Consider the following 22,068-nt stretch of genomic DNA (forward strand, 5'->3'; position numbering starts at 1 on the left):
AAGAAAATAATGCTTTTATATTTTTCTCATTTTGATCAAAGAAAGCATTTGGTATTACATTGCAGTTTGCACTGTATTAAACTTCCAATGAGTAAGAAATATCATTCCAGGTCAGACTGTAGATGCATCTCAAGCAGTGTCCTGCTGCTGACTGTGGTAAATGAGTAGGAAAATCTTTAAGAATGAGAATGCTTTGGAAGATAATGAACGTGTCTTTTTCACCTACATTGCATTCATGATTTTAAGGACCTTCATTCTGTCCAATATTAGTAATTTTTTTCTGAGACAAAGACCTTTAATAGTATTTAATCACACATCATAGAAAAGCCATTCCTGAAGCACGTTGCTTTTTTACTGCTCTTCAAGTACCTCTAGTTTTCCTGTATATTTGGTAGAAAATGTGTCTTTCAATTTTGAAATGTTGCTATGCTAAAGATGGTAACAGTGCACAAGTACTGACTCAAAATATTCTATGTGAATTTTGTTCCAACTCAGATTATTTTCTCTCTTAGGAAAAATGATCCAGTGTTTATTGCTGGAAATGTTTCTAGACTAACACTCTCATGCTTGATATGAAGATTATAAGGTTAACATTTCATGAAGTTTCTATAGGAGGGGCACTTGGCAAATCATGTGTTAAAATTATATGAAATACAAAACAGCTGAAGCATGAACTGTAAAGGAGTTAAGATGATGTCATTGTGCTGGCAACTTATTCAGTTCTGTCTAGCAGACTGGGTAAATTTGATCTTTGCCTTCTTTTTTCCCTTCTCAGGGGAAGTTTGGAAAATTTAAGAGGTACGTTGCTCACAGCACCCACGTGACAAACGTGCGCTGGACCTACGATGACAGTTTGTTGGTCACTGTCGGGGGAGCAGACACCTCCTTGATGCTGTGGACTTATGAGATGGAAGGACATCGGGACAGCAGGCAGTGTGACAGTGAGGAGTCTGATCTAGATTCTGAAGAAGATGGAGGTCAGTAGTAATTTATACAACTAGCTGAATTGTGCTATTTCGAGAAGACTTTATTAAAGGAAAACTGAAAATTTAGATATAATTTATTTATTGTTTCCATCTTAAGTAGCAAATACTCTTCAAAAATGTTAAATAAAATTTGGTTTCGGGGAAAGGATTGATAAACTGCTGTGAGGAAAATGATAATGAAATGAGTTACTGCTTTGAGTCAGAGTACATAAAGAGACTCAATATCTTCTAAATGAAAAATATTAAGTATCAATTATACATAGCTTCCCAAAATCTTTAAAATAGATTAAAATCTTTAAAATGTTTAAAATAGAATCATCACAGTTTGAATTTTGTCACTAATTCTTAAGAAATTATATTGAAACCTGTATAATATGAGATCATAGTTATCTTGATGTTATAGCATTTGCTTCCATGACATGGAAGCATAAGAGACTGAAGTAGACTGATATTTATGTATTAAAGGTCACAACATTCAGTAGTTATAAAGTGTTAATTCTATTTTGTAGCATTAACTTCTGATGGTTTTTCCATACTTATGTTTTCCTTTTCATGTTACAATTCCAAGGGTCTGTGACCCTCCAGACTTGTTCTCTCTTCTCTGAAGTGTGGTTTTTCCTCCTTGTCAATTTCTTAGTGTTCAAGAATTTTTAAACTATCACTGCTTCTTGTTAAATAGTTCTGTGTAATAAATTAACTTCAGCTGTCACTAAAATGTGCTAAATGACCAAAGAAATATATTAAATATTAAAGACATATTAAAGATTCATTGGAAAAGAATTTTTAATCACTATCTTTCTTCTCAAAAGTGCTGAAGAATACAGAAAGTAATTTAATTGCCTGTAGGAGGACTTGTCAGCCTTTAAGTTTCTTAGTCAAAAATTACAATCTTCAGAGTTTCTGTTCAGCCTCTGCTTGAGACCTGTTAGAACATCTTAGCCCTGTAATCTTCCTTAGGCTCTGCTGCTTTACCCAGAACCCTCTTAAGCTGTGTGTTCAAAAGTACTCTAAAATTAGAGAGCAAGGTGTGTGAAGATTTACAAGAAAAGACATTGACATCTTTATCCACCAAAGTTTCTCCAGGTCAGGTCCTATTAATTTCAGATAGAGTTAAGAAGTATCACTATCACATTGTTGGCATTAGTAGTCTCTATCTATGAAAAAACAAAATAATGGAGAGTAAGTAACAGCCCTGTCACAACTTAGCTTGTCCAACATTTTTATTTTACTCTAGTAAACATTATCTTGATGTGCCTTACTGTCCTTAAGCATTGTGTAGGAACCTTGTGTAGACCTATGGATCCCATGGTAATGATAGATCCTTGAACTGAGAAAACCAGGCACTGAATCTTACAGGTCTTAAGAGCAGGTGTCAGGTAGCGAGGTTCTTTGTTACTGATTGTAGTTAAGGCCATCCAAGCAGAAAGGGGGTAGCTTTTAAAGTCCCTTGACTCTTTAATATTTTTTTTTTCTGCAGAGATATTGTAGGGAATTATTTTTCTTTGAATGTCTTTTATTAACAATGTACATGATTCCCAGCTACTTTCTTTCTGTTGTGTATTTATGTTATTAATTATCCATGCTGTAATTGTTTTTCTAATCTAGTACATTGTTGAAACCTGCACAAATTAAATTGTTGTTCTTGTACTTTATTTTGGTTTGATACTCTTCCCTCTGGTTTTTTAGGTTATGACAGTGATGTGACGAGGGAAAATGAAATTAATTACACCATCAAAGCCTTATCAACAAACATTAGACCAATGTTTGGAATTAAGCCTCATCTGCAGCAAAAGGAGCCAACCTTAGATGAAAGGTAATTATTAAATTACCATTCTAGCCAAGAAATCAGCCTGATAAGACAATAGTAGAACAAAATTATATTGGAATGTATGATTCTTAACTTAAAAGGATATGTATAAAAAGAACCTAAATACTTTGAAGAAAAAAAGAAAAGTACAACCCAAGTACCCAGAGTACAACCCAAAGGTTGTACCTATTTTCAGAGAGCACAAAAGACTAAAAACTATGTATACATATTTTTATGTTTGGGGGATTCCTTGAGATGATTATTTGCTGGTGTTTAATAATATGGAGTTTTTGAAACTGAAATACTGACTGGTAGTTAGCAAAATAGGCATGAGCCTGTTTTTGAAGGACAGCGCTCTGTTTTTTGGTTCTGCCAACAAACTGTTCTGATGAATTCAGCTCTAATTGCTTCTGGCATTGCTTCAGTTTCCCCATAACTTCCACCTTTCTATGAAAAATGCTGTCCACAGTGGTTCTGCAGTTTTTGTTAATGAATCCTGGAACATGGAGTTGGTTGCTTTGCGGTGTTAGTTTTATATCTTGGTTCACTGCTGTATGCTTTAGAAGAGAATAGGACCCAGAAAATAAAGTAAATGCAAAATAACAATTTATAACCTTTAGAACGTTACCTGTTGTAGAATCTGCAGCTGAGCATGGGACCCTGAAAGTTGTTTGTTGATTGATGTGGACAGTATGTGTGAGGAAAAGGAAGGAGGATTCAGAACAGAGCATTTGGGGAACACTAATACTAAAGATGGGGAAGTGAGGAACAGAGCAGGGTGTAAGGGGGTGTAAGGATCTGGGGAATTGGGAGTAGAAAGTTTTACAGGAATGTGAGGAGTTCTGTGGCAATGCTCACACCTCTTTCCCCAGTGAAGCTGGACAGGTCTGTGATACCCTTGTTGAGAAATGCAGTGTGACTTTGGTTGGAGTTTCATATCATCATTTGCTTTTAAGTTGTGTTGCTGTAGCAGAGAGTGGGATGCCTGTGTATAAAGCTGTGGTTTCCTGTCTTGCATTTATGAGAAACAGTCCTTCTCTTTTTTAATTAGATGTATTTGATGTGAAAATCAAAAAGAAATAATCTGCATGGCATGAAAGCTTTGATTAAAGATGTTTTTTTCTTTTAAATGAAATTGTAAACCTCTTGTGTTTCTTTCAAAAGCTGTTTCTGGAAGCTGAGTGAATTGTGTTTTTCAGTTTCAGATAAATTACTAAGAAAATTAATTCTGTAGTAAGGTAATTAAATTGTGATTCAGAATGTAAAAAAAAGATCATGAAAGAATTCCATTACCTGCATTGTTGAAAAGTTTGGGGCCCTAAAACTTCAGAGATTTTTTTTGTGAAGAATAAAACCAGACTATGGTTATGTATGCCTTTTGACTTCTGTTCTGATGTTAATATTGTATTAGATTGGTAAATGTTTTAGCAATGCTTTAGTCTACTGTCATAGATACTAATTTTTGTTTTATTTTTATTACTCTTTATTTTTGCTTCCTATGAAGGCAGGGGGTAGTAAGGTAAGTTCATGTACGTGAAGTCCAGGATGAAATGCATTTTAATGACTTCAGCTGCTTGGAAAAGTAGTTACAATTTGCAACAGAAGCAAGGAATTTACCTCTTTCCTATTAAATAGTAGCATTTTAACAGGTAGAAAAGGATTAAGGCACAAAACATAAGTGCAGCTCTCGCTCTGAGTTGACGTGAGTGACACTAGAGTGTTCTAGGAGGAGGTGATCAAAGCTCATCCTCCTTTCCTCAGTATTTTGGGGGTGCTAAGGAGCAGCACACGGAGCTGCAGCACGGAGCAGCGCAGTGAGCACAGTGCACAGGGCCTGAGGGGGCTCCGTGAGCAGCACCAGGCTGGAGCTAATGAGCTTCAGGGGTGAAGGCAGCATTCCTGCCTTGTGGAGCCTTTTGCCAATGCTGCTTGAGGATCTGGGCTGCTGGCTGCACCTCGGGCTCGTTCAGCAGTCTCTGGTGTAGGTGCCTGCATTGGGTGATGGTTTTCTGCACCTGCTCTGTTTAGAATAGGTGCACATGCTAAAACATGCTGCTAAACTTGCTGCACAACAAATCCTTAGGCTGCTAGGCCACCCTTCAGACTTGCAGACTGAGCTGCCTCTGTGGCTGGAACTCCAGATTTCATTCAGATTCAGTTGGTCTAAGGTTTGCTTGCAGCGTTAAACACCAGCTCTGCTAATGATGCAGTGTTCTCTAGCAGTGAAATTACCATGCTATATCATTGAAATTGCAATACTTATGTTAACTCCTGTTGGAAACACAAAATGGCACTGCTGTGAGGCAGCACTTAGGTTGGTAATTTGAATTATTTATCATTTCTGAATAACAATGTTTATAGGTAATATTTTTATGTGAAAAGATCTGTACTGTGTGTATAATTTGGTTGTGTAATAACATTATAGATGCTCAGCAGGACAAAACACATTTGAAAACTATTTCTGTCCTTTACTAAGAGTTCTTTTCTAGTTTGTTTTTGTGTTAGGTAAATTACTCAGAAAAAAGTCTATCATGGTTGATTTTGAAAATGCTTCTGACTCTGCTACTCCCTGAACTGCACAGCACTGAAGGTTGGGAGGTGCCTCTGGAGAATAATGCTCCATTCTTACTCTGTTCTTATGCTCCCTGAAGCTGCCTATTTGTGGCTGTGAAAGGGGCAGTGCTGTGATTAATGTACCTTACAGACAAATGGCTGTACCAAGAGATCTCAAAATTAAACAACCAGGAATTTCAGTTGAATTTTTTAACCGTTTTACTGTGAAAAATATCTGGAGATATTTGAATTTTGTACTCCTTGAAGAATTGCATGCTACTGACTGCAAAACCTGTTCAAGCTACATTTGAGTTTTATTGTGGGAAAGGTTTCACTGTTTCCTATATGAATAAATAGTGCATCGGTCTTGCACTGAAAAATAAAGTTAAAACTAATTAGAAGACATCCAGTAAAATCCATTGTGTTCAGCATGGGAAAAAAATCAGTCTGTAAATTGGTGAGTTGTTAACATTGTGTTCTTAATTTTCAGGATTGTTTTTCCTAAATTATTCCCTAAATTATTTTTCTTAACTTATAAGTGAGAAAAACTAACTAGTGTTCACCTAGTGAAGTTGTTTAGTGGCTCTTGAAAAAAGAGCTTATCAAGCCAGTGCAAGTGTACCAGCTAATCAAACTAATGTAAAGTGCCCATGCATACTACAAATATTAGAAAATAATCTATACATGCCCATATGCTTTAATTATTAATGAGGGTTTTTGGCTAGCCAAATTATAGGAGTATTCCATCACACATGACTGAGGAAACCTATCCAGTGCAAAGTGTCTTCAATCAACATAAACTGAATTAAGTAGTCCTGAAAAAATAGTACATATCAGTAGTACTCAGTACCCCACACATTCTGTTTAGCTGAGATAATTTTATTTTAGTATAAATTAGTGTTTTTGTGACCAAACTTGAACATCTGTCTTTAATAGCAAGTTGACTGTTCCATCCATCAGCTTAGTTCAGGAAATGAAACCTGCACAATCTTTGAGTTATTCATGTGTTGTGTTTGCTGACGCTGAATAGTTGGTATAGTTCAGAGGGGTTTTTTTTCCTGCTTCTGCTTTTTTTCTCTATTTACAGTAGAGTTATTCCTAAGAATTATATTCTCATGCCAATACATGTTTATAATTCCCATTTAAGTGAATGGGAGTTTTCTATACGAATAATAGATTTATATAGTCTATGAAGAGAATAATCTCCTTGTAAAAAGAAGTATACAAATCAGGAAGACAGCAATAATTATCTATATGAATAATTCACTGGCACCTAAATTTTAGCCAAACTTGTATAAGTAATCCTTTTCTCTTTCCTATCTGCTGCTGAAAAGAGGTTCCAGGTAATGCTTTTATTTTCCTATCTAGTCCATCTTTTACTGCCACCTCCCATTTTCCTTAAAAAGCCATCTGTCATGTTGGGTGCCATACCATGTACCTGTCACTCTCCAGAATATTGCTGTATGAAAAATCTGAAATTTGTATATATGCATTGTAGTTCTGTTTCACACAATAAGCTAGATACTCTTACCTACCAGCATGAACTCCAACTCCATTAACTATTATACTTTCCAGTGTTTCACAAGTAGTATTCTTCAGTAATATTTATTGAAGTACAAAGATGAGCACTTTTCCCAGCCCTCTAGTGGCCAGCTGTTTTACATGTGATGATTTGACAGTCTCACCTGACGTGCCAGGATGTTACTGAATGTTACTGAATTATTTGAGCATCAGATTCCCTGCATCTGCATTAGTGAGTAAAACTGGCTCTTACTGCTCATAGAGCACATGAAATAATTATAAATAATTTTTGTCCAGAAGGTGTACTTAGAGACTACCAGCCTTCATTATCTTCTAATGGAAACCAGACCTCTGTGAAGTTTCACAGATGACTTTGAAGAACTTGCCAAAAATAAATGGAAAGAAATCCTCCTTACTTTTAAAATTCATTGTGTACTTCATGCTTGCCAGCACCTTTTGGGGAGGGCAGTGCAGGACACTTCATGCTGAAGAATAGTGCAAAATCAATTGCTAAGTTCTCTGCAAGTTGCCCTAAATATGAAGGGCAACTTTGGTGCCCCACACAGGAGGGGACTTTTTCTTTTGTACCAACTACTGTAATTTACTCTATCAAATCGTGCCCAAAATAACACGTTTTTTTTTTAAACAGAAATAAATATTGTAAATCACACTGTTTTAAATTACCACAGAACTAAAAGAATTGATGGTAATTTACATATGCTGTATAACAGAAAATCATTCCTTGTTCTGTTAGTAACTTTAGATACTCATTAACAATGAGGAAAATATAGAATAAAATACGTCATACAAAAATCAGTAGTAATATTTAAGCTATGTCTAAAACTGTGAACAAGGTATTTTTTTTGTTTCAGAAACTACTTCAGAATGCTTGTACTTGATTTTGATGGTTTCATAACAGGAAATATTAAAATACATATACCAAATACATTTTAATTTTGAAAATAAAGTGCCAACATTGAGATATTTATTTCCCTTATGATAGATGGCTGGAGCACTTCTTCCCCATGATAAAACTGACCCTATCCATACCTGAATTCATCCCAATGTGTTATTCATGCTCTCTTTTCCATCTTTTCCACACAGTTTTTGAGCATGCAGCAAGTTGTGCATACAGGTGTATGACCACTGTGTGTTGTATATGGCATTAGTCACTTTGCTGCACATTACGCAGCAAATTAAAAATATTTTCAGCTCTCACACCTTTAAAACAGGACTTGGAAAACATATTCTCATATCCTTCAGCATTCCTGTTTTTAAATCCTAAAGTTATCTTGAAACTTAATTGGGAAAAGAATCCATATGTTCTTGTAATTTGCATTCCAGTTCCACTGCTCTGGATCAATACAGAATTAGCCTTTCCTGGACAGATACTTAGAGACATTGTATAGGTGACCTGTGAGATAATGCAGCTGAGCCAAAGTTCTCATGTTTTCCTCACCAATATCCATTCACTTTATTCTGTTGTGTGGTAATGTACAAATGTAAATGTACTCTCATTATTACTTAAGGATGATATCAACCTGTATTTATGTCTGTAGAGCCTTTAAGTATAGATGGTCTTCTTGAGCAGCTGTAAAATGTGAGATTGTTTTACCTCTTCTCCTATTCTATCACAAGGGATTTACAGACAGCAAATGTCATTAAAATGCCACATTCTAGAACCAAAGAGCAGAGGAATATTCAGTTCCAGTAAAGTAAACCTCTATAAGAATCCTGTCCATTCAGTTTTTACTGCTTTCATCAAACTTCAAATATGTTCTTCTGCTATATTTAATTTCTCTCCGTTTTTCCCCTCCAGCTCATTTTTCCCTCTGTGTTTCAGGCTCATAAGTTAATTAGGGTCAGGGTAGGAGAAGAGGAAAGAGATGAGGTTTGAGTGCTCTGTGCCAAATATGAGGTTGACAAGTGGAAGAAGGGCTTTTTATGCTCTGTTTTGGTAATTTCTAGAGGAATAGTAATGAAACTGTTGCAGAATTGCCCATGACAAATGAGAAATTAAAAACAGAAAGTCTTTCAAAGCATTCTGGAGTGATCTGTTTTGTACTAAAGGTAGGCAGGAACAGTGAAGATATAAATCCAAGAAAATGGTATTTTATTTGGATAACTGAAAAAATGCTTTTCACCTGTCCTTCAAACTACACAGTGTACAAACAAATCATATTCTATCATTCTGAGAAAATACAGTCATTATTTTGAATCAGTCATCACTCAAAAGCAGATATGAAATTAGAAGTACTTCATACTTAAAAGGAATATGAAAGTGACCTGTTGCTTCATGTTTGATATTAGTGTATTACACTGCCTACTGGATTAAATTATCTGGGTATCACTGAATTTATACATAGAATTTATTTTTAAATTAATTGTTCCTCTTAAGGATCAAGCTTAAAGGATTGTTATCACAGCCACAAATGCTGTATCTATAGAATCAATAATCAATGCTCGTGCAAATTACTAGAAATAGTTGCATATATTTCATAAATAAAGCTTATTTGTTTCTGTTTCTTTGTATAGGTACAGTTGAATGTAATGTGAGAGATGTTATGGACATTTGTTAAACATACCTAATTGAGATTGCTTAATTAAATCTGGGCTATTCAGAACAGTGGAACATAGGCTATGGCAGTTACTCCTGCATTTGATTTTCTTCCACGTAAACTTTGATCAATATCTCATTTCAGTTGATGTAGGAATGAATGGGCAGGTGCATCTGGAGTTCTTTACAAACTATTACAAAAATAGGAAAACATAGGGGTCTGCTGAAGGCATGTGGGAACAAGCATTATTAGATTAATCAGGTAAAGCATGTTAAACAAAGGATTTTTAGGTTTTGTCCTTCTCCTTTGACAGAGGTATTTATTTTGAAGATGAATATGGGTATCAGCTGAGTAGGACAGGACTAAGATTTCCCAGTGCATTAGCAGGCTGGAAGGTTACTGTTAGTATGGAATGGGTGACGGACAGCCTTCTCTTATTCACAGTTCTTTGTTTCAGACCACCAGTTAGTAGGGCATTGCCACAGCCTGAGAAACTTCAGACAAATAATGTGGGGAAAAAAAAGAGACCCATAGAGGTAAGAAAAATGCTGTTCTCTTCTTCTTTTAGGATTTTATTTTGCCAGAAATGGACACACCTATGAACACATTCAATGATTGTTTTATTCTAAATATATCAAAGGTGGAAATAGTGAATAGTGGGTAAAGAGTAGAAAAAGCGTGAGAGAATTTTTTCTTGCAAATAATAATAAAAAATATTTCATTTTCTTGCAAATAAAATGGAGTATAACTCAATTCAAAGTAATCATGAAACCTTAGAACTGTCTGTAGAAAGCAGGATGTCTTGTTTAGATAAGTGGATTGTTAACAGGTGTATTGTTGCTAATAAAACTAAGCATTTTTTTATTCCAATCTTCTCAAAATTTATTTTAAAACTTCAGTTTAAATTCATATCTGATAAGAGTTTTAAAAATAAGCTTTAAGATTCTATTAATGATGAGTTTAGTTTTGACACCTGTTTTTTCATTACATGGGAATTGCAAATAAATATACCAATTTTTGATTAATCTGAAGTGAAAATTTAATCTAATCTTGGAAAATGAATTTCTTTACCAACCCAAATATTGTTGATTCTGCTAAATATTTGGTGTAGCATAATAAACAGCTTTTTGACATCAGCACTCTAGAAGTTTTAGGCTGTAATTTGGTTTCTAGTTGCTGTTCTGGAATTAAATTGTGGACCAGTGTTTGTCATTCTTTGTTTCTGCATTAAAAGAACTTTATTCTTCACTGCATTTTAATTATTTATGGGCATGTGTATGAGTATCTCTTTCAGTGTATGTATATGTCTGTGTGTATTACATGCACGTTCTGCAGCATCCCCCTAAGAAGTGAAAAGGGTGACACAGCTGTGTGTGACAAGAATGAGCAGTTGTGTAAACTGACAGGGGAGGCACGAGCTCAGTTCCTGTTGGCTTGACATGTTGCTTACTACATAAGGACATAATTAATAAAATAAAATCCTATAGAGGAATGTGATGTTCATAACTGCTTTAAGGTTTGGTAAATCTACTGATGTGAATATCTTTTTTAGGACCTAATTTTGGAGCTGGTGTTTGGGTATCGAGGCAAGGACTGCAGAAACAATGTGCACTATTTGAATGATGGTGCTGATGTAATTTATCACACTGCATCTATTGGCATCTTGTATAACGTGGCAACAGGTAGGAGAAAACCCATTGGAGAGAAAATGTTTGTTCACACTCATGGAGTTACAGTTTATAAAGTAATATGCTTTAAGTATTGTAAAAGTATGTGGAAAAAATGTTATTTGTTCCTAAAATTTCAGTCTGTAGAGAATATTCATAGTACCTGTATAAGAAAACAAATGTACTGAAATGTTCCTGGAAACTGAGCTTTAAAGGAAATGAACATTTGGTTTTTTTGGTATTAGCTTTCTGAAATTTGCATGTAGAAATGCAAATGCACAGAAACGAAAAGAGCCGAACAATGGGGTAATTGTAATTTAATTTTTTTTTTCTAAGAATAAGTTAATATTTAATTGGTTTACTTTTCAGTCATCTGTACCACATTCCTTCCCAATAACCCAGTGAGTTTAGATAACTTAGACCTTTAAAAATGTACACAATGTCATTTGTTTCTGAGATAGTTAAGCTTGAGGGTATTGTTTGGAGTTATTGAGTGCTGTGTGTTGAAGTCCAGATAAAAAATTAGGAGTTTGTTTTCTGGTTTTAAGCTTAAAAATGCAACATGACCATAATGCTGTTTTCTAACAAATACTATAAAATTTTCAAACATTAGCCATGTCTGTGTGTGTATGTTTTAATGAAATAATTTAATTTAATTTAATAAAGTGTTTTAATTAAAAGTTGAACTAAGGTTAGAATTTTTTTTCTTATTTTTAGGCTCTCAGTCATTTTACCAGGAACACAACGATGATATTTTGTGCCTCACTGTGAATCAGCACCCCAAGTTTACCAACATAGTGGCAACTGGCCAAGTAGGTATGTTTGTATTTTTGTAAAAACAATTAACATAATAGCATGCAATCAGGACCTTGTAAATTCATGATAAATCATAAAATATTTGATTATGCTATCTCCGTTTGTACGAGTGTTACTCAGTTACCTGTCCTCTTTATAAGTTCCTTTGAGTGTAATTGAATAAAGTTGACAAAAATATTGAGGCATGAAAGATTAAACTTATCTTTTGTTTGGAGCATTACCAAAACTAATTTTTTGCGAAATCTGAAGCCCCATTAAATTAGTCTGGTTGTATTGAACTATCAGCTTGTGTTAGACCTTCCAAAGAGTCACTGCCTTTTCAAAGAAGCTGAATAGAGCTAACCTTCATTTCTTAAAATACCTGTCAATCTTATGTGGGCTTTACCTCACCAGGTATATTTATAACACCAGCTTGGTGGTTGGATATGATATAGTTGTAATATTCCAGGCAGCACCAAAGCCTAATGGTGTTCCCTACAGATAAACTGAGATTTAGAAGGAAAAAGTATGTATATTTCATAGTGACATTAAGATGTATGAACTAACCAGGTTAAAAAACAAAACAAAACAAAAAAAAACCCTCCACATTTTGCATTAGCATAGCCAGTAGATATTGCTTTTTCTACATTTTGTAGAAGTGATTTTTGTAGCCCTACAATCTGGTTGTAGTTTTCATATCTTCTGTTGGTACTCAGCAGATTCAAACCCACATTATTTTCTTCAGGGCATAGAATACAAAAAAACCTCTATTTTATTTCAGCAAAAATAGCTTTGTATTTCCTTTAGGTTTGTTTTAGAACTTTCATATAAGTAAAATCAGTTCTGCAGAGTTTATTACTTGCTTTCCTGTGTCTTTTGGATTTTTAGGTGCATGTCTCATTAAAATTAATTCATTGATAATAGTAACCTCTTAGCTAAAACAGCTTCCTTTCTTGGTGAGTTTCTTGCACCATATCATTTAAAACAAATTTTTAATTGAAATTATTTAAATGGAAAAAAAATAATCAGCAGGTATTTGTCTATGATTTGAACATTTGCAGGAATTACAAACCTTTTATTGCCTTTAAGAATTTGCTTTTTCATAATATTTCTTAATCTGGCCCTGTTTGCCTTTCTGTAGTGGAGGAATGTGAAAATGTTTCTTCTCCAGTGTTCATCTTACCCAAGACAAAACACAGGACTTAATCCTTTTTTTATTTTCATAATAATTTCTACATCAACTAGCAGTAGGACAACTATTAACTGTTTTGTAATGTGGATTAAGGCATACAAATCAGAGGCAGATGACACTTCAAAATGACATATACTTTTAGGCAGAGAATTAAAAATAAGCTGGAAGTGAAATATCTTAAAGCAGCACTTGCTTTCTGATTTTCAAGTGATGTTGAGGAGTGTATATACTGTATAAAGAACTCCTGCTACTTTTCCTACTGGTGTGGTTGCCACAAATAGTGTCCCCATCATGATTTAAAAAGATTTATTGAATCTTAGGTTTCACATGCTACTTCTTAGTATTTTTCCCACTTATTTTGTTGAAATATCCATGACTTTAAAAAATATGTTTTTTATTTACTTGGGCTGAGAGCGACCTAACATACACCAAAGCTAGATTTTTGTGTTGTCGCTGAAAATGGAAACCAAAATATATTGATTCATGAAATATATTCATTCTATGATTTATTTATGATGTGACCTCCTTTCATCAGTAAATACTCATCTTTAACAGCAGTATTGGTGCTGCTGCAATACCAAAATATCAAGGTGTGTGTTAAGAAGTTACACTGAATGTGGCATATATTTTCTTTAGCTCTTATCTTATTTCTGATCTAATTATTTTTCTGCTGCTTTTCCATTACAGGAGACTCAGCAGATATGTCAGGTAAGGGAAACAAAATTTTGACATCTTCAGGTGTAGTTAGTCTATCTAATAGCCATCTGCAGCTTTATAGAGCCATAAGTGATGTGAATTCATTTTTAGTTTATTAAACCCCATGTATCAATCATATTACTGTCAGCACTGAATAGAAGTCAAAACAGCTCAGCATACTGTAAATAAATAAAAATTAAAAATATTAGAACACACTTAAAAACTACTGTCATAGAAGCATATTCACTTCTTGCTGCTTAGTGATTAGTGAGTTCTTATACATACTGCTGCTGTAGCATTCCTGGGTATGCGTGCTAGTTTTGTAGACATGTTGGGGCTGACAACATTTGGTTAGACCCTCAATTGAGTGTAATTTTAAACTTGCTTTTCTAAAGTAAATTCTATTGAGGAGGCCTAGGTGACTGAGTGAAAAAACGAATCACCTTTCCCATTTATGTACAACTGTCATGCAGTTATTACCATTGATCCAAAATGCTTTTTGTGATGTCAGTTTAATTTCTCCTCTATCATTTTGGGTCTTTGACATTTTGACAGTCTTGACCGAGATATTTTTTATTAATATGGGTTTTTTTCAACTGTGATTGCAAAAACTCATCACCATCATGTGCGAATGAGTTCATTGTTGAGCAGCCATAATTGTCTTGTGAAGAATCTTCAGAGATGCATAAATGTGATCATGTATAATAGAAAGTGTAATAATCGTCATGTGGATCTAAAGCTTCATCTGTAAGAACAAATGTACATTCACATCTTTAATGTCAATGTACATTTTGTCATTAAATATGGCAAATGGTGCTTGCTCTAAGGATGGAAGAACATAAGTACCTTTTCCACACTTCTAGCCTGTATTTTTAAAAAAACGATGATGATATGGATATCTATATGAAAGAACATTTATAGTCCTGTATATGGTGGCTAGACACATTCCTTGTCTCAGGTGCCATTTTCCTACTGCAACTTCAGTTTGAGCTTCTGTACGTTACTAAATTCTGTTGTCACTGCCTGAAATGAGCACTCTTTTTTCTTATTTGTGGAACCATTACTCTGGAATCCAAGCTGCTGCCTGCTTTCATTAAAAAGTTGAATAGTTTTACTTAGAATTTATTGATGGCTATTTGGGCATCTGTCTTATCAATGGCCTTTGCTTTTCTAGTTCCAATTTTCAGTTGTCTACAGTGATGCAGGTGCTCTTGTAGCAGTAATGTTTGTAGTGGGCTGGAATGGCAATTAATATTTCCTAATGACTGGGTGTAGCTTTAGTCCACCTTACTAAAGATTTTTTCCGTCCTGCCAGCCCGTGGTAGCTTTATCCAATTGCTCCCAGAAGGATGTGACATCGTAGAACATCTCTCTTGTGAAAGTGTCAGGACAGAGACTTTCAGAGGGACTCCATCACATAGAAGGACCTGAGTCCATGTTCTTTGTCTTGCAGATCTTGCTGTGAATGATTTTGTCAGTTCTTATTTAGGAAAAATAGGTGAGAGTTTGTCTGCCACCCAAAAGAAAACTTTGGCCCAGGTGCACAATTCAAAGGTAATATGGAGTTTGACCAAGAGGAGTGTTGAAAAGTGAAAAGCAGCTCAGAGCCATAATAAAACTTTCCCTTCCCTCAGTTTCCTGTAAGAACAGCAAGGAGTTTGCTGACAATTTTTGGGAAGTGCTAGTTTCTGTCAGCTCCTGCCCTTTCTGTTTTAATGGCATGACCATACTATGCTGTGGTACCTCTCAAAAGGTAATAATAACATCTTGTTGCTACCATGAGAGGAAATTCAAATGGAAATAAAATAAATGAGGAAGTGTGTTCTAAAGACTGTTTTGGAACAGCTGTGGAATTGTGCTCAAAAACTGAGTTTCATGTGGCTGAAATTTTGCCTAAGTCCTTTTGTCTACTGTTTCCCGTCACGTGCATACCTTTGAGGGCCTAGATGTATCTGATTAGAAACACAAAGCATGAAGCCAAAAGAGAATTTAGTTTATGTGAATCTGGATCTGTGACAAGAACCAGTAACCTTAGGACTCTGCAGTCAAATTTATTAGAGACCAGAAGTGAAGGAGTTTGAGAATCTTACTGTACTGGAAATGCCTTAGATGCTGCTCAGAGATTGTAAATTATATATAGATTACAAGATCTTTTGAGAAGGCGTTGCATCTGGGAAAGAAACAGCTGTCATCACATTAGAGATAATCACATACATTAGTAGCATGGAAAGACATTTTTTACTGCAGAGGGCTTGCAGTCTAAACAATGCAGACTAAATGCCCTGGTTCTGTATCAGCAAGCAAGCTGGTGATTTGGCTGATGCTCTCCAAAGAGGGCAAACATTTCAGACAGGTGGCCATTTTGTAGAAAGGACATTTTGGCCCTGCACTGTAAACTGATTTCTTTGCAGCTATCAGTTGTCCAAAAGACCCATGGAGAAGTTACATTCTTGATGAGCAGCTTTATTTATGAAGGTTTTTGACTTAGTATGCTGCTCTACGTTTTAATAAGAGAAAAAGAGAAGACAGCTCTTGCTTTTAGAACTTTTGCTGTGCTTCACAAGTCCCATAACAAGTTAAGCAACAAATTAACACCTCTGCAATGTAATGAGGCCAACTTGTTCATTCTACCTAATGATCCTGTTTGTCATAAATTTTTTTCCCAGTGGAGGCCAGAATCTCTTTTATTTTCTTTCCTTTCCCCCCCTCATCTGATCACAGCAATTTTGTCTTATAAAAAAGTATTAACTGCTTCAATAAACAAATCATTACACATTTTCAAAATGACTACTAATGGTATGTTTTTCTATTTGTGCAGCTACAGCTCCTTCTATTCACGTGTGGGATGCAATGAACAAGCAGACACTGTCGGTTCTGCGGTGCTACCATTCCAAGGGCGTTTGCTCAGTCAGTTTCAGTGCCACTGGCAAACTGCTGCTGTCCGTAGGGCTGGATCCCGAGCACACCATTACCATTTGGAAGTGGCAGGAAGGTAGGAAAGAGGCTGGTTTTGTAGAAGGTGTTTACATTGTTAGAGATATGTTGGCTTGAGTCAAGAGAAATTGTAACTTTAAAGCATCAGCTGATTAATAAAATATTACAATAAATGCTGTGCACTATACAAGAAGATCTAAAATAGATGTGTTTGCCCATTCTAGTGATTGCTGAATATATCTCCTTTGAAACTATTGTGTAAAGATCAAGACAGTTCACTGATTTCTAGTAAGAATGATGTAGGGATTTCTATTCTTAAAAATTGTCAGCATTATTACTATTATTATTATTACTTTATTCTTCTCTAAAGTCTGATTACTGACTATGTTGTCATACTCCTAAAATTATTCCAAAAAGTTGCAAATTGCAGAAATGGTGTGCCAGGATACCTCCTCTATGCATCTTATATAATTGTTGCTTTAAGCTATGCTGCATATTTTCAGATCAGCTTTGATCTGTATTTCTGATTTAGGCTAAAGAGATTTGAGCTCCTTTCCTTGTCTCCTTTCTGCCTGACAAAGTCATGCCCAGATTATGGATCTGATTCTCTAGTCTTAGAGGTTTACTTCCTCTCTCTTTAGGGATTGCTGTTGATAACTAGTAGCTCTCAGAATTTTGAACATAAGCCATTGAGTTAATAACAAGTGATCTTTCATAGCTTGTCTGATAGATCCTGTGGGGGTGGATGCAATGTCAGATGTGTATTTATACAATCTTAGCTAGGATGAAGCATGTGTGGTCAGAACATGCCTGTGTTCATCTTAAGGGTCAATACAAATTCAGAATGGCAGCTAAGGATCCCAACTGAGGGATCTTCATATGGGTTAAAATTATTTTAACATTTTTAACCAGAAATGTCTCTTTTTCTCAGCAAATTCAAAATGTCCATTTTCTTTCTGCCAGGTGCCAAAATTGCCAGCCGAGCTGGTCATAACCAGCGTATATTTGTAGCAGAATTCAGGCCAGATTCAGATACTCAGTTTGTTTCTGTGGGAGTAAAACATGTAAGGTTCTGGACACTGGCTGGAAGAGCTCTCCTCAGTAAAAAAGGGCTGCTGAGCTCCATAGAAGATGCCCGCATGCAGACGATGCTTTCTGTAGCTTTTGGAGCGGTACGTACTTCAACAAACCACCTGAAAATGCATAAAACCAAACTTTTTTTACCCTTCTGCCTTTATTCAGTTCAGTGAGACTTTTCTAACCTGCTAATGAGTATATGAATTATTTATTAAACTCAGTTGAGCATTCCTAATGTTTACCTGCTAGTTAGAACTAGTACCAGCTTTCTTTAGAGTAGAAAAGACTATGGGTTTGTATGTTTGTTGGAAAAACAAACACAGATGCCTTGAGCTGATAACACACTGCATGTTATTTAATCCAGGTAAAACAAAACTGAGTCTAGACTGCAAAAACCAAAGAGTAGAAATGAGACTGATTTTATGCCCACCTGAAAGTGATTGTTTTGTCATTTGAATGTGCTGCTGCTCATGGGTGATCAGAGAGCAGTGTTGTCCTGGGGCATTCCTTAATGTTGGATGTTCTTAGGCATGAGGGGTTTCTTTTTCTTTGGAGGTTTTTGGACGTGTGCAGACCATCTTGGTAAGCTCCACAGCACTGCTGGATCTGGAATTGCTCTGCGTGAGCTGTACTCATATCTTCAGCTGGGCAGAGAGCCACAGATGCCTTTTGTGAAGTGGTCCTTTGCTTTGATGGCCTGCATTTCTGTCCTGTTTGACTATCTGACTGTTTGGTCCAGACTGAATTTATGCTGATTTTGACTTTTGAAACTCTAACTGGGCTGTGGTTGTCTTTTTTTGCTACACTATCTCTTTTACACAGTGATGTCTCTCTGATTTACATGAAGGTCTTACGAAACACCAAGATATTTTCCAAATGATAACTGTTATTGATGCCCAGCCCAGGCATTAGTCAGGGCTTTGGAAAACCTCTGTAAACTTTCTTAGGAAAAGACATTCAGTGTGAGAATCAGGCTGTATGCTGCATAGCCTGAAGTTTGGTATGAGGTTTGAGGATGCAGAGTTTTCAGGGGTTTTGTAAAAAGTTGTGCAAAGTGAATAAAGCCAAACCTGGTGTGTTCTCCATACCTCTGTAGGGAGCAGTTCTGGGAGTACTCAGAAGGAGCTGGTTCAGCTCTCCCTAAACAGAAGGGGGAAACAGCCCAATAGTAATGCTGTGAGAATTGTCTGAGGATCTGCTCTCAGCTTCACTTCCAGTCCTCTTTTACTTTATTAGAGCCACACACACCACCTCAAAATTAGGTGTGTAGAGCATCAACCCACTTCAGTCAAGGAAAGTGTTTGTGCTACTTAAAGTGTATGTGTACTGATATTCTTGAAACATGATAATATTACACATGATACTGAATTTGAGGATTCATCTAAGTTACTAAACGATTTTGCTCAATAACCAGTTCCTGTTGGAATCCTAATAAATAGGATAAAATCCTTTACTTTCAGAGATAATTAAATTTATTTTTATTACCTTTCAAGAGCAGGAAGCAGAAGTAAAGAACAGGCAGCTTTTAATTCTAAGTTAAGTCAAACTTTTATTTCTGAACTAAAAGTTACTGTAATCAAGTGAGTCTCTTCACCTAACCAAAAAAATTACTACAAGCATAATGTGTATAGCAAGGGGGTGCAAATTGCCTGCTTATGTGCTTGTGTAGAATGTCAGTACTTACTATGATATTCTACTTTTTTTGCCACACATTGCACACCTGATAGACTAAAAGCATAGATAACCATATGTCTGAAGCTGAAATCATTGAAAAAAGAAATACAGTGATTTTCTTCAAGCTACCAGAAAGCATCTTGCTGACTTCGAGAAGGAATAGAGTAGCTCACTGTTTCGTTCTGGAGGTCCTTATTGCCTCTTCCACAGTTTCCTCTTCTGCAGCAGCAAATAAAAGCAATTTAGCCTCTAAATGCAAATGGTGTTTATTTCTGAATGTTTTTCTTCCTACCTTACTCAGAATCAGATTATGAGTATACTTTTCCCCTTTCAGAATAACTTGACATTTACAGGTACTATCAGTGGAGATGTTTGTGTTTGGAAGGACCATGTGTTGATACGAATTGTGGCCAAGGCTCACAATGGACCTGTTTTCACCATGTACACCACACTGAGGGATGGTTTGATTGTTACAGGAGGCAAAGAAAGGCCGTGAGTCTTCTTTCTTCTTTTTTTCTGCATGCATGTGTACTCTTTAAAAATGGTTTGGATTCATTTCATCAGCTCTATTTGAGACATTAAAGGTAGAAGAGTAGTCCCTTTCAGATCCCTGACAGGCATTAAGAAAAATAGCAGCCATCACCGCCAAAGTGCAGGTAACCCCATATGAGCTTCAACTAGCTATTTCTCCCATTGATTATAAGAGAAAGCATTTAGTCTGAAATTTAGAATCATTTAGGGTTGGAAGGGGCCTTATAGATTTTCCAGCTCCAGCACCCATTTAGCTTTAAGCACTAAAAAGTTACCTAGTCCTTGTGGGTTACGTCTTTCACTGAAGATTTACTGAAGTGGTTAACCCAAGAGATTTGCACAGTTGTGATTGAATATATGAATGATACATTTTATAGCAGTATGATGCACAACTTCTTTCAAAGGAAAGATCTGCTTAGTTATGATGGCAGAGGCGAGGTGTCTTCTCTCAAATCTAAGGTACAGCAAGATTCTTTGTTGCTGTACAGTAAGATCCTGGGATTGCAAGCAAAATATCTCCTCAAGCATTTTAAATTTTTTGGTGCCTTCCTAGTGATAAGAAAATGCTTCAGCTGTATTGCAGTCCATCTGATGACATGACAGTGCCCCATTTGGCAGGACACAGGCCACTTCTATTTTCAGATTCAACTGAAAACTTACCTCTGTGCTTGAAATATTTCCTTCTACTATTTCTAAATGTTGTTGTGATTTTATTTGGAGGATGTTCTCTCTCCCACTTAGCTTCAGAGGCTCTTAATAATTGGCATTTGACCTGAAACAAATAGTATTGAATAACAATAAGAACCTAGAATTCATTTCCTGTGGGAAAATGAAGTATTGACAGTATGCAAAACAAATTTTCATTTAGGAAGACTGCATGCTTTTTTCTGCCTTAGTTGCAGTTCACCAGCCTGTTTTGGTAAAATCTTCTTGCTGAGTATAACAATCAATCATATGTCAAAACAGTGCTAGTGGGAAGCAAAGAATATACTATTGCAATGTATCAATTTATAATTCATTATAGTTATTTTAATAATAATAATAGTACAAATCAGCGATTGTGATTAAACATTCTGGAGCTCTTAGTAAGATTATTCAGTAATGAAAGCTGTAACACAAGCAGCTTGGTATTGTGGAACACTGATTTTTTTGTTTCTGTAAGAGGAGATTGAAGATAGATAAGCCCTACACTGAAGATAGATAAGTCCTAGCTCAACTAGAAATGCCAGATTTCCTGCCCCTGTTGCAATAAACATAATGCCCGTGTTTCAATAAACATTATTTTCTTTTTAGAAACCTTTTTTGCAAGTGGGAGGGAAATTCTTAGTGTTTGCATAATTAATACCTATTAATTGTGTGTTTTTTCTTTGGTATCTGGGTAATTTATTTTACAGCAGTGAAAATAGTGATATTTTCACAGAAGTGAAAATATTCTGTCATTTATTTCACAGAAGTAAAATACACACCTTTTCTGTTTCTCTCAACTCTAATTTGAAAATCTCTGCCTGTCAGACTATTAAGATGCTGGTTTGCCTGCTTAATCGTTCTTCTGACTAGACAGATTCCCTCAGAGCTACTCATTCAGACTAAGCTGAGCAGCACCCATCCTTCAATTTGTTCTGTAAAGACTTGTTCTGTAGAACAGGGAGGACTTGGAATCAGTTTGTCTTGCTGGGCTGTGAGGCTCAGCATGCTAGCATCAACTGTTCAGGCAAACAGAATCTTTAATAATTAAAACATACCAAAATGCCTCATTTGCAGTACAGTACATTAACTAATGTAGTTCTTTTGTCCATTAAATGTCCTTTTTGTAGCAGCTGTTGTACTCACGGTTCTTCCTCATGTCTTCATAGCTCAAAGGAAGGAGGAGCAGTCAAGCTATGGGACCAGGAGCTGAAACGATGTCGTGCCTTCAGACTAGAGACAGGACAAATGACAGACTGTGTTCGCTCTGTTTGTAGAGGCAAGGTAAACAAAGCTGCCTGACTGTAAAATAAAGCTTATAATTTGTGGATGATTCCTGAATATTAGATAAATTAGTCTTGCTTTCTCTTCTAGCTAGCATTTGAAGTGAAAG

General features: G+C 35.8%; 1 protein-coding gene across 8 annotated transcripts in view; it reads left to right on the forward strand.

Annotated features, from left to right (window-relative positions):
• The window catches only part of EML5 (EMAP like 5), a 99,992-nt gene that overhangs the window by 64,183 nt on the left and 13,741 nt on the right, over positions 1-22,068 (forward strand). For 2 of the 8 annotated variants that reach the window (XM_064423639.1, XM_064423634.1), the window contains exons 26-36: positions 776-977; positions 2,673-2,799; positions 4,298-4,312; positions 9,883-9,961; positions 10,978-11,107; positions 11,810-11,908; positions 13,767-13,787; positions 16,594-16,767; positions 17,673-17,881; positions 19,795-19,952; positions 21,845-21,959. In XM_064423639.1, coding sequence (XP_064279709.1) covers positions 776-977; positions 2,673-2,799; positions 4,298-4,312; positions 9,883-9,961; positions 10,978-11,107; positions 11,810-11,908; positions 13,767-13,787; positions 16,594-16,767; positions 17,673-17,881; positions 19,795-19,952; positions 21,845-21,959 — 1,329 coding nt within the window. Of the gene's footprint in view, positions 1-775; positions 978-2,672; positions 2,800-4,297; positions 6,690-9,869; positions 9,962-10,977; positions 11,108-11,809; positions 11,909-13,766; positions 13,788-16,593; positions 16,768-17,672; positions 17,882-19,794; positions 19,953-21,844; positions 21,960-22,068 lie in introns of those variants that run through there. The other 6 variants (XM_064423637.1, XM_064423635.1, XM_064423638.1 and 3 more) reach the window with 6 other exon arrangements.

Source organism: Passer domesticus, chromosome 6 (assembly GCF_036417665.1).
Source record: "Passer domesticus isolate bPasDom1 chromosome 6, bPasDom1.hap1, whole genome shotgun sequence".
In the NCBI taxonomy this organism is placed as follows: domain Eukaryota; kingdom Metazoa; phylum Chordata; class Aves; order Passeriformes; family Passeridae; genus Passer; species Passer domesticus.